This window comes from Nestor notabilis, unplaced genomic scaffold (genome assembly GCF_000696875.1).
Source record: "Nestor notabilis isolate BGI_N333 unplaced genomic scaffold, ASM69687v1 scaffold5928, whole genome shotgun sequence".
Lineage (NCBI taxonomy): Eukaryota > Metazoa > Chordata > Aves > Psittaciformes > Psittacidae > Nestor > Nestor notabilis.
The window spans coordinates 1-15,515 of NW_009941381.1; the positions used below are offsets into that span (position 1 = coordinate 1).

The 15,515-nt window shown below is 37.1% G+C and overlaps 1 protein-coding gene across 1 annotated transcript in view; it reads right to left on the reverse strand.

The window, feature by feature from the left end:
• Positions 1 to 227: 227 nt before the first annotated feature.
• Positions 228 to 15,515, reverse strand: part of USP45 (ubiquitin specific peptidase 45) — a gene marked incomplete at its 3' end in the record, with an annotated part of 38,913 nt that continues 23,625 nt past the window's right edge. The window contains exons 8-15 of the mRNA XM_010020853.1: positions 13,290 to 13,377; positions 9,801 to 9,882; positions 8,767 to 8,858; positions 6,657 to 6,713; positions 4,864 to 5,007; positions 2,468 to 3,137; positions 696 to 793; positions 228 to 314 (exon numbers count right to left, since the gene is read on the reverse strand). Of these exons, the coding sequence (XP_010019155.1) occupies positions 228 to 314; positions 696 to 793; positions 2,468 to 3,137; positions 4,864 to 5,007; positions 6,657 to 6,713; positions 8,767 to 8,858; positions 9,801 to 9,882; positions 13,290 to 13,377 (1,318 nt within the window). The remainder of the gene's footprint in view (positions 315 to 695; positions 794 to 2,467; positions 3,138 to 4,863; positions 5,008 to 6,656; positions 6,714 to 8,766; positions 8,859 to 9,800; positions 9,883 to 13,289; positions 13,378 to 15,515) is intronic.

Here is a 15,515-nt window from a genome sequence, read left to right on the forward strand (position 1 = left end):
CTATGATTCTATGATCCTATGATTCTATGATATTCCTAATATGGAATGGAATTTCAGTTAGTTACAGTTCTGATCTTGAGATACTGTTTGAAAAATTCACTCTGTAATTTCCTCTAGGAAAGGAAGGAATAATAAACATTACCATCATCATTATCATCAATCCAGTTTTACTCGTGCTTAGAACAACAGCTTGAAGGACCATAACAATAAAGATTTGAAATGGGTACCTTGCAAGATGCAGCACAAAATGGTGCTAAGTCTAAAATCAATGGGAAATCCACATGCCTATTCACTTTCCGTAGACTCAAACCAGCCTTCAAAAGAAAAGGAAAAATGAAGACTGTAAAATAAGTATTTTTACTATGAAGCATTTTAAAGCTAAGGTGTATTATTATAGTATTAAAATAAACCAAAACCAGTAATAAGATTCTAACTGATTTAAACATTTTTTGTTACGCTTTCAATACAATGCCTGCTACACATAAGCATGATGGACACATAAGAGGTTTCCCTGGATACATCTGAATGGCTAAATGCACTCTGAAGGATTAGACAATCAAAAAAAAAAAAATAGGCATGTTTCAGATAGTGGTTCTCCATATAAAAAGCAAGTATCAATGTACACAACACCACTGAAAGAATTGCTTGTCCACCGGTGGGGCAGAGGAATATACAGCAGGGTTCTGGCCTTTTACCTGGTGGAATCTTTTCAGATGGAGAACAAGAATAGCAGGAACTGAAGAAATCAGCAGCTGTTTCCGAGCATTTGTGTAGACACCTTCCATTTTCTTTTCTGTATTTATGAATATCAAAATAATTTGTAAAGTGAAAGCAGTCACACAGAATTTAAGTATTTCTTAAACATTTGACAGAATAGTTCTATGTTGCAATGATTTTGTGCATGTTATATAAAATGCAAGGAAAAGAGTAATAGAAAAATACTTTCTCTTTTTTCTAGTTTTTAATAAACACAATTTGCCAAATCTGAGCATTATTTTAGCTCTTTCTGTGCAAATCAGATCAAGAGTTGGAAGCATGTACACTATCAGGTCAGCTTGCACACTGAGATACCTACATCATCTGTTACTATAGCACCCAACTTGCCTGTTAAAAGCATTTCACCTGAAATTAATGGACAATCACAGGAAGAAGAACTGTAAGACACAGGTTTCCTATCTATGCTAATGTCCTAACCCTTAAGAGATTCATTTTGCATCCTTCAGTTCTTTCTGAATGACTACATATTTTGTGTTTATTTAAAAGAAAGGTCTGAGGAGCAGTGTCTACTTCAGGAGGCCTCATAACCTGCTGGCTTAAGCACACAGGACTGGGATATGTGGACTCCAATCTCCTCTGGTGCAGACAGAATTGAACCTGGGGCTCTTGCCAAAAGTAGCTCAGTGATTAGCCATACTGTAAAAGGGAATGTGCCAACAGCATTTTTTTTTCTGACAAAAAGTAATTTCCTGGTTTTACACATGTCCAGAGGAAAATATTTCATCTGAGGTAGAATGGAGCATTTCAAGTAAAAGCAGGTGATTTCTTACATCTTTTGTTTTAGAAAGATAAGAATAATGCTTAGTTGTGAACACATTTTCCTCTTCCCTTTTTCACTGTGCCTGTGGAACCAAAACATTATTATACAGCACTTACTCTCAGACTAATAATGAATGATTATAAAATACTACGCTTAGATTATTTTTTCTGAATTTAGTCATGCTTAAATTGTATCTCTCTAAACAGCTATAAATGCACAGCAAATGGGCAATTTTTTGTTACTGTAAGACCTCTGTTTATATTTTATTTACAAATTATCTGAAGAGCTTAATTTTTTATCCTTCTGAATAACCATACACCGAAAAAAATCCTCCAGTCCTTTTTAATAGTTTATTTTTCATCATTTTAATATGTTTTTTCTCACTTGGTGAACCCTAATGGTCTGCCTGGGCTACATAAATGTCAAGGAAAGCATTGTCACAAGAAGGTAGTTCTCTCTCATCTCCATCCTTACAAATCTTTGTGTTTCCCCCCCCTCTGCATCACAAGTGTCTTTTCTGCCCTCTTACATACTTAATTACATTACTTCGCTGAGGATGCAAGTTGCTAGAGCTGAGTATTACATACAGCATTTATTTTAAAGCTTCTAGGATTGTAAAGAACAGAAACAGCAGGGAAGATTAATATCGAATGATGTGTCTGTTCAGTTTATGGCCATCTTTAAATTACTTATCTTGTATAAAATAAAGAAAAGCTGCAAAATTAATTCTAAGTTATATCTACGATTATGTTCTAATTTAAAATTTTGTCTGCCCTTGGCAGGATGAAGTTTTTACCAGTTCTGCTTGGGGAGATATTTCCTATTTAGCCACAAGGGGGAGGCCCATGCTGGAGCAATAACACAGCAAACCGGGGCACAGGTTTTGAGAGGCAATTTTGTGAAGCGTCCAGACAGATACAAGCACTTTACCTGTGGAGTTGGTTTTCTTCTGATACTTCTGTTTCCTCTCTGTGCAGCTCTCACATAAGAGCTTGTTGTTCCCCATTAGGAGCTCCACAGAGGTGAACTGGTAGAGGCAGGACTGAACAGAACATTCCTTTGAGCTAGTTATGTAGCTTTGGGAAAGCGTCTGGAAAGCATTTTGAGGGTTTTGGGACAGTGGGGATTTGTCTACTGAGAACATGGGGTTATTTGATAAACCTGTTGATGGATCTCCACGGCTCAATTTTTTATCCTCATGTATAGTATCACATAAGCTGAGTTTGGATATGGCACTGGAAATCATCTCTTCATTACTGTCACTTGGTTTGTTGTGGGGCATTTTAACATTTATGTGGTTGACATGCAAACCAGACATGTTGCTGGACAGGCTGAAAGCTGTCTGCTTAGAAGCACTTTCGCTTTCTGAGGCTTCACTGTCTGCATCAAAGCTGCTTTCAGAGCGGCTGGCTTCCTTCTCGCTGCCATCCGTCTGACTTCCATTTACAGCAGAGTCAGCAGTTGTGTCTTTGGAACACAGAACGCCAGAGCCACCTTCCAGCTCAAGCTTTTTGCTTTTTTCCTGCATTATAACAGGACTTCTTTCTTCTTCATTCGAGGAAGCTTTTCTGGCAAGCCGTCTTTCCTGATTCAACTGATTCTGTAAATTATGGCATTATTATTTCAGTAATATAGAGGAGAAACAGAGAACAGATCTCTGATCTAACACAGCTTTGAAACATGACCAATTCAAAGCAAATTCAACCTATTACTTTATATTCTCCATCTCTCACATGTTTAAGCTAGTTGATTTCCTTAAGATCTTTTTAAACCAATTTGGGATTAGAAACCTACACCCCAGCCAGCTAAGAGCATTATACTTACTGCAAGATCAATACTTCCCCCTCAACTAATGACATTCACTTTGACAGCTGTGATGGCGCATTTAAAATGGTAGTCACTTAATCTAACTTAAGCTTCTAAGAGGTTCTTAAGTTTAAACTAGTCCCGTAGCCTCCCTTCAGAGGCCTTTGCAGCTCCAGAAGAAAATCCAACTTACCTTGTAGGCATTTTTCTTAGAATTAAATAAAGCATCCCTGGCAGTATGTTTGCTAATTTGTGTATCATCTGAAGTTGCTTATTTTTTTTATTTTATCGAGATTGCAAGAAGGAAAAAACACCCCAAACCACTACCTTTGCTGCCACAGAGAACTAGTAGTATAGATCAAAAAACCCCAATGCTGCCATAATTTAGGTGATTTATAATCATTCATGGTTCTTTTCTTTCTTTCGTTTGGCTGCTTTCCAAAAGAAATTAGCAACTTTTTTTCCCCTTTGTCTTATAAGTAGCAAAGAGGGAGAGGAACTTGCTCCTCATTTCAGGAGAAAAGCCTAACAAGGAGTGTTCAGGTATTCTGTTAGTTTACAAAACCACCTAAAGGACACCCCCCGGTTTCACAAGCAAACTTACAAACTGATAAACTGAAGTCACAGATCAGCAAACACTGACTGAATTTAACAATTGTTTGTTTTGGATTAGAAGTTTACTGCAAAACAGATCTATTACACTGAAAATAATAGTAATAAAGGACTAAAATAATGATAAATACGTATCTGAAAAGAAAGAGAGGGAGCAGAGTATCAGAAAGCCTCAAGAATTAGACAGACATACTTCACAGGTCAGTTTATCTGTTCTTACTGAAAGCAGAGTTGTTGCTTCTTTCGTATTAGTCCATCTAGTCTAGTTTATTGAATGATACTATATGTTATTTTCTTACTTTTAAAACATTTCAGTAATTGTGTTTGCATTTATAAATATTAACACTATTATTCACACTGTGTTGGATTTTTCCATGTCTCTTGTAGTATAGATTCTAACTGGCCACATAACCTTATATGGCCGATAAGTCTTATTAAAAAGAAAGTGTTAATAAGGACAGTAAGACCTTTGTCACATTTCATTAACAATAATGTATGTCCCAAGAGTGTCTGCTGGCTGTACTATTTTTGGTTTGCCCACTGCCAACTAATCTCTTAGAAGGCACTAGCGCAGACTTCTCTCTTAGCTGGCACAGTGTTCTTCTGACTGCAACCAGAAACTAACTACAAGGACACCAAAAGAAAAGCAGTTAACAAAAAAAGCAACATGATTTCAAACTAACTTGCAGTTATTTTTTTTTACTTACAAATGAAACCCTATAACAAAAAATTAAATGATTCCCTGTCTGTCATTTCTCACACTTCTAATAATGACCTAAATATTTTAAAACAAGTCTACAGCAGCTATATGTACACAAAAAATCCCCATTGATAGGTGTCCGAATTCCCACCCCTCAGCCACAGAAACTTCAGAATAAACTCAAGATTTAGTGTATTTAAATTCTTACCTTATCTTTTGGTAAAGCATGTTTCTTGACAATTTTGGGTTGATTATTCAGTGTAGTGACAGAAGAACAGTTATACTGACCAAGATCTGCCTCTTGTGCACTTTTACCTTTACCTGTTCTTCCCAAAGGCACAGGTTTTGCAACCTAAGAAATTAGACAGGAAATCAGGGAAGGAAATATGCCAATTTTGTATTCCTTTGCAACCTAGATGAAAGATGAATGTAGGTGGGTTTTTTCCATTTACTTTAGAAAACAGTAACCTACATAAATCCAGCTAAATGGTGCCTGAATTGTTGTATAAGACTACTTTCTCATTTTATTTATCATAAACTCACTATCAACATCTTTGAAGGATAACTGAGAGCCAAAAATATGAATGATACAAAATTCCTGTATACAGAACACATACCAAATAATCTATTTTCGTATTGTATAAGCACATGCATAGCTGTATGAGTTGTGAATTCATCAAACAGGACATAGCTCCTTGTAGGTCAGTCTTTGGTGCACTCTACCACCTTATGACATGATGAAGGAACTGCTGCACGTCCTCCATCACACTAATGGCAGCAGCATATCTAGACTATAAAGGAAAGAGATGACCATAAAGTAATGCACGTCCTCAAGTAAGTGCAGTGACTGCTAAAAAAAATCATAGAATAATAGAATAGTTTGGGTTGGAAGGGACCTTAAAGATCACCTACTTCAATCCCCTGCCATGGGCAGGGACACCTTCCACTAGACCAGGTTGCTCCAAGCCCTGTCCAACCTGGCCTTGAACACTGCCAGGGATGGGGCAGCCACAGCTTCCCTGGGCAACCTGTGCCAGGGTCTCATCTCTGATATGTGAGGAATTACCTATGAAGTATTTGTCTGCTTCTAAAATTAATTTCTTGCACATAGAAACATACAGCTAAAACATTAAAGTTGAACTATCATATATAATTAATATATTTCAAAAGCCAGCAAGTCTCTCTCTCAAACAGAACCCATGAAGATCCCATGTTACATGTGTGAGCCAGAAAGCATAAGAGCCCAGGTACTCAAAAAGCTCTTAAAGCTTTAACTCCCACAGACATCTGCACTCAATGCAGCAACAAAGATGAAGAATTTATTATGAGCCAAATTGGTGTTTAGAGAAGAGTACACTTTATACAGGGTTAAATATTACATTAAATACTCTTCCTTAAATATACATGAATATATGCAGGATGGGGGAAGAACCACTCCCATCCCACCACTCCTACTCTCAAATGAAAACCCCAAGTCTCTCAAGCCAGTGTGTGTGTATATATATAAACATATACAGTTCCTCTGCAGCTAATGGAAGCATTTTGTGAAATGCCAGAACCACCAGAATATATTCAAAGCCTATCCATTTTTACACTGTCTCATCCTGCAGGTACACTTCAGCTCAAGGGACTCGTGTTCTCTAGATGCAAACCCATATGCTGAATCTACCTTTCTGAACCATCAAAAAAACCCCAAAATTTATAGTCATTCTATTCATGTAAGTATACACTAAAACTACTACCAAATTAAGCTCATCTGAAACCTACATATAATGTAAATTACTATGGTCATTTGTTGCAAGTTTGGACTAATTTAAAAATATATGCACTTAAGACATTGTATGTCTATATATCTATTTAAAGTCATATAATCAACAGACATATGACAGTAAAAACATACATTTTTAGGCTTGCAATCAGAACTGTATATACATAAACATATTTATAAAGGTATGTAAACACTATCCACTGAAAGCAATAGTTACTTATTCTGTTTCTTACCCTCTCCTCTATTATAGGTAGTGAAAGATCAATGAAAGGTTCTTTTACTGTTGAAATCTTGAAGAAAAAGAGAAAATGCATATTAAATGCAAAGAACATTATACAGATTTAGCACATAGCTCCCTTTTTAAAATCAACTTATCAGAAACTATTAAAAAAAAGCTAAATAGTTACAAGTGTATCAAACTACAATGAAGAACTTCCCACAGACTTTATTTATTTATTTATTTAAAGATAGTTCTGATTTTCTCTCTAAGACTGCACAAACTTACAGCATACAGACAAAAAGGGGCAAGGCCATTCATGTGGGCATGAACTAGAAGCAATGTGATGCTCAGTTTCTCTGAGCTCCAGACAGATTTTCAAGTCATGTGGGCCTTCTAAAGGGTACAGTCCCGCAGAAAGCTATCTTAGAGTTTCCTGATCCTGGACACTTTTGTGCAGGCATTTGACCTCATACACTATTAAGCAGCAAGGACTGGTTAATGACAGTTAATGACAGGTTCCCATCTGATCATCTCAGAAAACATTAAGGCAGGCTTACTGGTTGCAGCCAAAAGATTTAATAAATTTTTTCATACCATAACATACTCTAGTAATTGTTAAAATAAATCCAACTACTGGGGAAGAATGGAATGAAAAAACCAACTAACCAAAAACCCTTCTTCCTTTTCTGTACTTAAATTTTGTCATGGCTTATAGAAGCCATACATAATCTAAGCAGAAACTGGAAATAACCTGGCAAAGCAACCTGAAGAGATTTTCTCTCAGCACTTCCCATCTGCCTTTATGACTAGAACATCCCAACCAAGCCTGTTCCTTAAGCTCTCTCCCTTGCCGTTCTCAAACTCCTTCCAAAACTGACTTATCTACCTCTGGAAAGACTCTGAAAAATAAGGCCTTAAAAACCAAAAAAATAAAAATCACCTAAATGTAAGTTACTGAATACAGTCATGCCCTCAATTACTGTCATCATTGTCCTTATTTTTGTGACCCTATGTTCCACCTGTGACATTTGATACAGACTGTAGGCTTATTTTTACTTTTGTGTGAGAGATGCAGCCTGGTTTAGTTCCAGTAAAGTAATAAATGAGATCAAAACCACTGTAACTACGATGGCTGACTGCCTAATGAGAGATGTTCAAAAAGGGGTTCCTCTAAAGAGTGAGTTTGCATGAACAAACGTTAGTCAAAAACATGTTTGCCAGTGTGGGCAAAGGAAAGTGAATGCTAAACTTTTCCTCAGAGGGTTACAGCTAGCAAATTCCCGAGTCCTGTGCAGGCAGAATGTAAGAATCCAACAAAAATAAATGAGACATGCAAAATACATACAACCTCTATATTTTACGTAGTCAAAGTTCTTCATTGATACTAGTAGCACAGTGAGGTACAATCTGCACATCGCACACAGGGACGTTTACCTAGCACTGCAGGACTGTGCTTAATTATTCAGATTGATTTACTTAATCTCTATTATATGAAATACAATGTTTTAAACCAAACACAAATGTAACATTCAATTAGAAAAGTCATGCAAATAAGAGTTTTCTCTTCCAAAGTTAAAGAAAATTATAAGGATCATGGAAAGCATTTATGATGAAATGTCAGTAATATTAATTATGAAAGGAATATGCTGTTCGTTAGGTTATTATGTTAATCATCAAAAATACTTCAAGAAAATAAAAGGTAATTTTAGCATTTCCCCACTCAGACTAATTCAAAGTAATTCCCAATTTTCAGTTATATCCCAGAAGACCAGGCAGGAGGATTTACATTTTAAGACAGGTATGTGTTTTAAAAATACCAAATAAAATTGGGGTGTAACACAGATGATTACAGAATTTGGAACCTCCAGCCTTAAGTTAGATGTAAAATCAATCCCAGTACTTGGATCCTTTTTGAATTCAAAGGACCCCTCTTCTTATGTTTGGGAGGATAATGCTTTAAAGAAGGAATAAATCATTTTAAATGAGAAACTTTCAATAAAGTCTTGTTTTTACAAACAAACAAACAAGTATAAAATTGGCAGTACAATTTTATACTTTCAAGACAACGTAATCAAACCAGTATGTGATCTATTCCACATCAAACCAAATTCCAGAATACCTACATTTTCACATTCCTCACACATGACAGTGCTAGTCAATTCACCAACAAAGATCCTATCTATGAAGTTCATCTTCACACCCTCTCTTCCATATGCTGAAAAAACATTGCCTTTTTTAAATGTGAAAAATAACAGATCCAATGCCACACTATAAGTACAACAAAATTCTTTCCAAGATATATTATGAAAGCACAATTTTTAAACATACTCAAAACGTTTTGAACACAATACAATAACTAATACATCATATACTGTATTATCTCAACATTTAAAACTGTTTTAGAGAGATGGGTCCCTTTTATCCTTCCCTTCCCCACCTACTGTAACACAATAATAATACTGTATCACTCAAGAAGAACTCTTTAAAACAAAATTTCAATTTTCTTTTTAATGTATTACTTTGACAATACATTACACTATGGTAGCAGACAAGTTGCCACCCTTTTTAAATGTTTTTTGAAACTATAAAACTGTAAAAAATGAGACAAAAGCCTGTTCTGCTGTCTCTATGCCTTAGCTTCCGCAGATTTGGGAAAGGTGACTTTCAAAATAGCTTAATCATTATTAAGACTTCAATTAAAAAAAAAAAACAACCCATAATTAGAACTTTTGCATAAATAGAAAAAATTAATTGAAAAACTGATTTTAAGAAAACATGCCTTCTTTTGAAACAACTTATCTTGGCTTTGTAATCAGATTTAGAGTGCTCACAGTATCTGCAACAACTATTTCTGACAGAAATCAGTGTTATTTCTGGATGCAGCAGGCTATTTTAGAAAACAAAATTAAATTCTATCTATCATTAAAAGAGGCAGTATTAATACAGTGGAAGCCTTTATACTGGACATGAAGATGTAAGTCAGCCCATACAAAGCTCTCTATACTTCAGATACACACTGGGTGGCACTAGAATAAAACGTAATAGAAGTCATGTAACTACAGTACTTCAGGACTGCTGTTTGCAATAGTCAGTTTTGAAGAAAATGGTATTTAAAAACTTGTGTATTTTTAGAAGTTTTCAATAAAGAGTTACATACCTTTGACTTTTCTTCTGGTTTCTTCATCTGCTGTCTTAGTAGTTGGATTATTAAATGCTTTTAAGATACCAGTTTGTATACGCTATAATTAAAAGAAAAAAAGCCAAAACATTTAGTAAGTATTGTAAGTTTAAATATTCTTAAAACTATTAATATGTTATTAGATTTTATCTTATTTCCATGCAATAATCGTAATTCAATGTTTTTAAACTACTGTTATTCACTAACAGTGTCAAAGCTTAACTTTAGAAAGTAAGGATCCAAAAATTTCCTCCCCTTAAAAAGGGAGCCATTGTAAAGCACTTGATAGGTTATTAAGAAACTATGAGTTTTTCAGTAAATAAATCCATTTCAGTAAATACTATCCATTTCTTCCACTGTTGGGGATAAAATATACACTGAAGAATGGACTATTACGGATGGACTAGGACACAAAATACTTGAAGGCAGCTAAGTATCTTTTAACAGCCAGTCTTCGATGTCTCTGTTTGGGAAGTATTTTTATTACTTCTGCTTATCTTCTAACACAGCACAGTTCAGAGTTATGTTAGAAAACCTTAGGAGAGACAGGAGACTTTTTATGAATCCATATAAACGTCATCAACATTTGCTCAAGAAGTCCTAAACCCTACAATTTTGAAAGAAGGATCAAAAAGAAGCAAATTCATACACGTGAGCAGGTATGCCCTGGGACAAGGAGATGCTGTGTTCCTGAGAGATGTACCCTAGCAGTGGTACAAAAAGCAGCTCAGCCCTACCTCCAATGTGCTGTGGAGAGGGAAGCGGGAGGATGAATTGGGTTCCCTGACAGGAAACCACAGCGTGCATGACCTGTACTTCCCTTTTTCCAAGCAAATGTACTGGCTCTCCAATCCACAAACTCTAGTAACCTGTACAAGTCTACCATGCTGGTGTGCAAATCATGTTTATATGTAAATGTGTCGCTGAAGTCACACTTGGAGCAAAGTACCATTCTAGAGATAAATGGCAATACCAAACCTTCTGCAAGTAACTCAAACCCTATGTCCTAAGAGGAAAAGGACAATAAATAGCTCTTGTTTGCAGGCAGCAAAGTACACTTTCAAGCCATACATCACAAAAGCGTCAGAATGACAGGCAGCGTTGGAGGTTTGGTTTCCAGTTCAGGCACCCATCAGACCAAGTCAAACTCCGACCTTACGAGTATGTGACCTGGCTTGTGAATTAACTCCCGCTGCCCCGAGCTCAGCTTTGTTCATCTTAAAGCCAACAATATACTAAAAGGACTAATCAATAGGTAATTCATGAAGTTGAGCACCATAAATGGGTTTAGGGCCATAAGCAACCCTTTTGTTGGGATTAGCGCGTTGAACCATTTATTTAGGTCAAAGAAAGACACAGTCTTTGAATGGGCAGGGTGCTGCGGACAATGGCAGCAGACATTAATCAATTAGCAGCAGGGTTCAGCCACTTCAGGCCCCGGTGTGAAACCATCTCCAGCCCACATTGCTGGAAACAGCAGACGCTATGTCATCTTTATTGTAGTATCGACAAGCTTTTATCTTAAAAGTCCACTGGTGTACATATGCACTTGCTAACTTTTTTTAATGGAGATAGGAAAACGTTCAATGCTGGTGTTGGATGCAAGATACAAAACCAGAGGAGAGGCAAAAGTGTAATGTGACTTTTTGTCAGTTCCTATAACTAGTGCCATGTTACACGTTATGTTTATTTCTCATCAAAACTCTTAGGGTTTAAAAACAATGAATCCGGTAGGGATAGGGAAGCAGGGACGGCTGTACAGGTTCAGCTCTCTCGCAAAGCAGCTGGCTGCCCTTTCAGTGGGGACATTGCTTCTTCTGAGAGTGAAGTTTAAAAGTGGCGTGGAAGAGAAAGGTTAGTGGCTGTAACCCCTGCTATAGGTCTTTGGTGGCAGACGCACTGCTGCAGGCTGTCCCCAGCCAGAGCATCCGTGGTGGGGAGACAACGGAGGCAGCTGCCGGGCTCCCGTGGCCAGCAGAGCTGCTCCTGCCTGTGTCCGGCTGGCACAGGCCTAACATTTGGTGTTTGTCACACCATCTACAGACCTGAAACCCAGGATAATTACAATAAATAAAGTCAGAGCTTTTACTTGTACTGTCCACAGCAGAGCAGCCTGAGGTGACAAAGACTGTTTGCAGTGATGCACCATTAGGGCAGCAGAGGGGTGTAATTGCAGGGACAAACCTGCAATTGGTGATGGGATGGCAGAAATACTGCCCCAAAAGTCATTTAAAATTCCCACCGGCTTTCATCTCTCCTTTGTGGCAGCTCTGTAGCTGTCATTGCTCTCTAATAATAAAAGATTCAAAAGGAAAATACAAAGGCAGGTTATCATAATGACGGCATATTCACTCGTGAAACAGGAGACTGATTTGAGGGGAAAGCACAGTCACCTACTGGAGAAGCTTGGTCATTGTAATAATTCTGCTTTCAGTGAATCCTTGTTTGTGAAGCAAATAGAGTTTCAACCTTTTATTACATGAAAATCAACAAAGAAGATAATAAAGATTCCCTCTAAGGCAAAAAACGTGACAACCACTGTCTACCTGAAGTCATCTGCTTCTCTTGTGTGCCCTGTTCAACACATAGTTTTGTAAGCGTGACAATGTCAAAGGTCAGCTTTTTCTCCCTGTAGTTCAGTTCTGTTTATGATCAAGTATACTGCTGTATATGTATATTAGTATTCTGGCAGGATGGGATTTGTTCAGCACTATTCTAGTGCCAGGAACTGGACTTAGACACAGCTTTGTACCTTATCTGCAAGATAATTCAGCTCAGGATCATGACATTCATCGCATTACCAAGTGGAGGGAAGAGGAAGTACACTGGTCAATACAAGATTTAAGGCCCTCCTTTTGAGGAGACTTGACAAAGGCTATTTACCAAAATATCATCTGAAAAGGAGGGTGCAAGACTAAGACAGCTGAAATGTGATATGGTCAAAACAGTTCAAGAAAGCAAACACACACTTTCTTGCATTCAACAATGCAGGAGGCAGAAATAATGAAGGAAAAAAACCCACACAAACAAACAAGCAAACAAAAAACAACAACAAACCCACACAGGGACATATGTCATGTAATTAACTGCTTATATACTTGGCATACTTAAAAGCAGATTTTAAGTAATGAAAAGCAGCACTTTACTTAAAAAACAACTAGTTCTTCACACTTTCAAGAGGATACCCCTCGAAGCCTTTTTTGATCCTTTTTTTTTAAACACAAACAATTGAGATTCCTAAAGTAATCATGATCTACTTACCATACTCTTTCTAATCCTGACTGAAATCGTAATTCCTATCAACGTCTTTCAAATAAAGTCATTATTTTTCTCAAAATAACAAAACCAGGCGCTTTTACTTCATTAAGTACATCTTTAAAACACTGGGAACATATGAAGAACATTGAAGCAATGACTAGTAGTTCACGATACAGTCAAATAAGTTCTTTAAAAACACAAAGACATTACCTTTGTTTCTTCAATCCTCATTGCATCTAACAGATAGTGCAGAAGCTCCTGGCTGTCCTGCTGCTGGAAGCCCTTAAATCGAGGAGCCCTATGAAAGAAGCAGTAAAGAATTTACACTGACCTTGGGAGGTTCTTAATGAGACAATGTCTATATCAGACTCTTTCGGAGGTCAGGGGCACAAACAGGTAAAATCCCTGCTGGTACTTGGAAGTTCCTGGTGTGGCAGCAATTACACCAACAAGGCTGCACTTCAATCTGAGTAGCATTTTGACCCTGTTGGGTATAGCTTGACTAAAATACAGCTTTGCCAGTAGAGATTCATCCATGCTATCAGCACCTTCCTGACAGTCTACATCAGCAGACAGCCATCATCGCTGTTCAAAAACTGTAGATTCCTTTTTTTACCACTCACTGCAGCATAGATTACACAGGAATTACGAAATACACTTATAATTACATGGATAGATCCTTACGGTGTTATCCTTACTAAGATAACCATGGCTAGAAGGCTCCTCGCAAACAATTTGGATCTCCAGCTTCTTGCAACTCCAAGTGAGGAATTTTATCAAACTGGCAGAGCAGCCAGAGAAACCAACCACCAACTTTGGATACTCAGTTTTATTAAACGCACACTGAGCCAGTTTTCATTTCCAGCATCAAACTGTGCTCTGGATGACCAGTACATCGAGCTGTAAATACGTGTCAGTATTTCCTCCAGGCACAATGATCTTACTTGCCCACCAGACATGCTCTTCAGCTGCTGTACGTGTCCTGAAGGTGAGGTTTCTCTCTCTCTCACACACTAAAGCTGCTCAGGTTGGCAGCTTGTGCTCATGGATAGGAGATATTAATGGCAATCAGAAAATGCATCAGATGTGCAATGTGCCTACGATACTAAAACTCTGAGCTGGACAAGATGTCAAGATGCAAAGTTGGGCAGAGTGACTCTGAGCTACAGGCAGGAGAGTGATACAAGGGTCTCAGTTCTGAACTGCTTGCTGAAGGCACTGAGGGATGTAACTGGAGAAGGATCTAAGGTGACAAGGCAGCTAAGGTCAGTACCTAAAATTAAGTGGAATCAATCTGGACCTGCACACACAAAACAACGTGTTCACATTTACAAATACAACACTCACATTTGTACTTTGTATCTACTTTTTGACATAAAGTTGACAATATCCCTAGTTTACAATGATTTAATGATGCTTACTATAAAACCTGGAATCAGCAGAGTGGTTGATTTTCTTAAGCATTCTCTTTAAAGTCATTTTTTTTTGCATGTGCAGGTCAGCCTAAAACATCCATTTCAAAATTAATTTAAAATAAATAAATTATACTTTAAGAGGGACTCCTCTTAAAAATGAAGTATTTTAGTTTAATATTATGAAATATTTTTTTCTTCTGTTAAAATGTTTTATTTCCAATTAATTTGATTATAAACCCCAAATACATCCTGAAAAGCACTGAACCTGTATTTTGGATCCAATAGAACTTTCAATATGCATGAAAAAATAAATAACATATGTACCTGCACGCAGAGTTTCACTTTTCAATTTGCTAAAACAGTTTTCTCGTTCATTGTTTCACTGAATGACCAGGAATCTGAAAGAATCTCTTTTTTCTTTTTTTAACCTGGACGCCAAATTCAGTTCACTTCTGAGAAATCTAGTTAGCTAGCTACGGTATTATCATTAGTTTTATGAGAAATGTTCTTGTTTTGCTGAGACAGTGAGAATCAGTGAGCATATTCAGCCTGCCTCCTCTAATATATGCACATTAATAGCTCCAGTATATAGTGAGAAAACAAAATCTTGCATTTATACAACCTGGATCCTGGTACTAATAGGGACTTTTTTGTTTGGGGTGGTTTTTTTTGCCACAGAAGCAGGCCCACTACAAGAGACATTATAGTAAAAAGGAAAGAAAACCAGTAACTACTTGACAAAGAAGCAAGATAAAGTCCACCAGTGCTACAGGAGGTTTTCCTCATTGCAGGCACAGCTCAGAGAGCAACATCTTCAAGGCAAATCAGAAAAAAGCCCCACACGTACCTTTCATTACTGTTTATGGCTTGCAGTGTAACCTCCCACTGATGAACATACAATAATCATTTCAGATGAAAACTGATTTAATAAATGATAGCTCAAGGGAAAATCATTTACCTGTACATTCCATACAGTTTTATTAGTTTAAATGAAAGGGGGGGGGCACAGGGATAAATCACA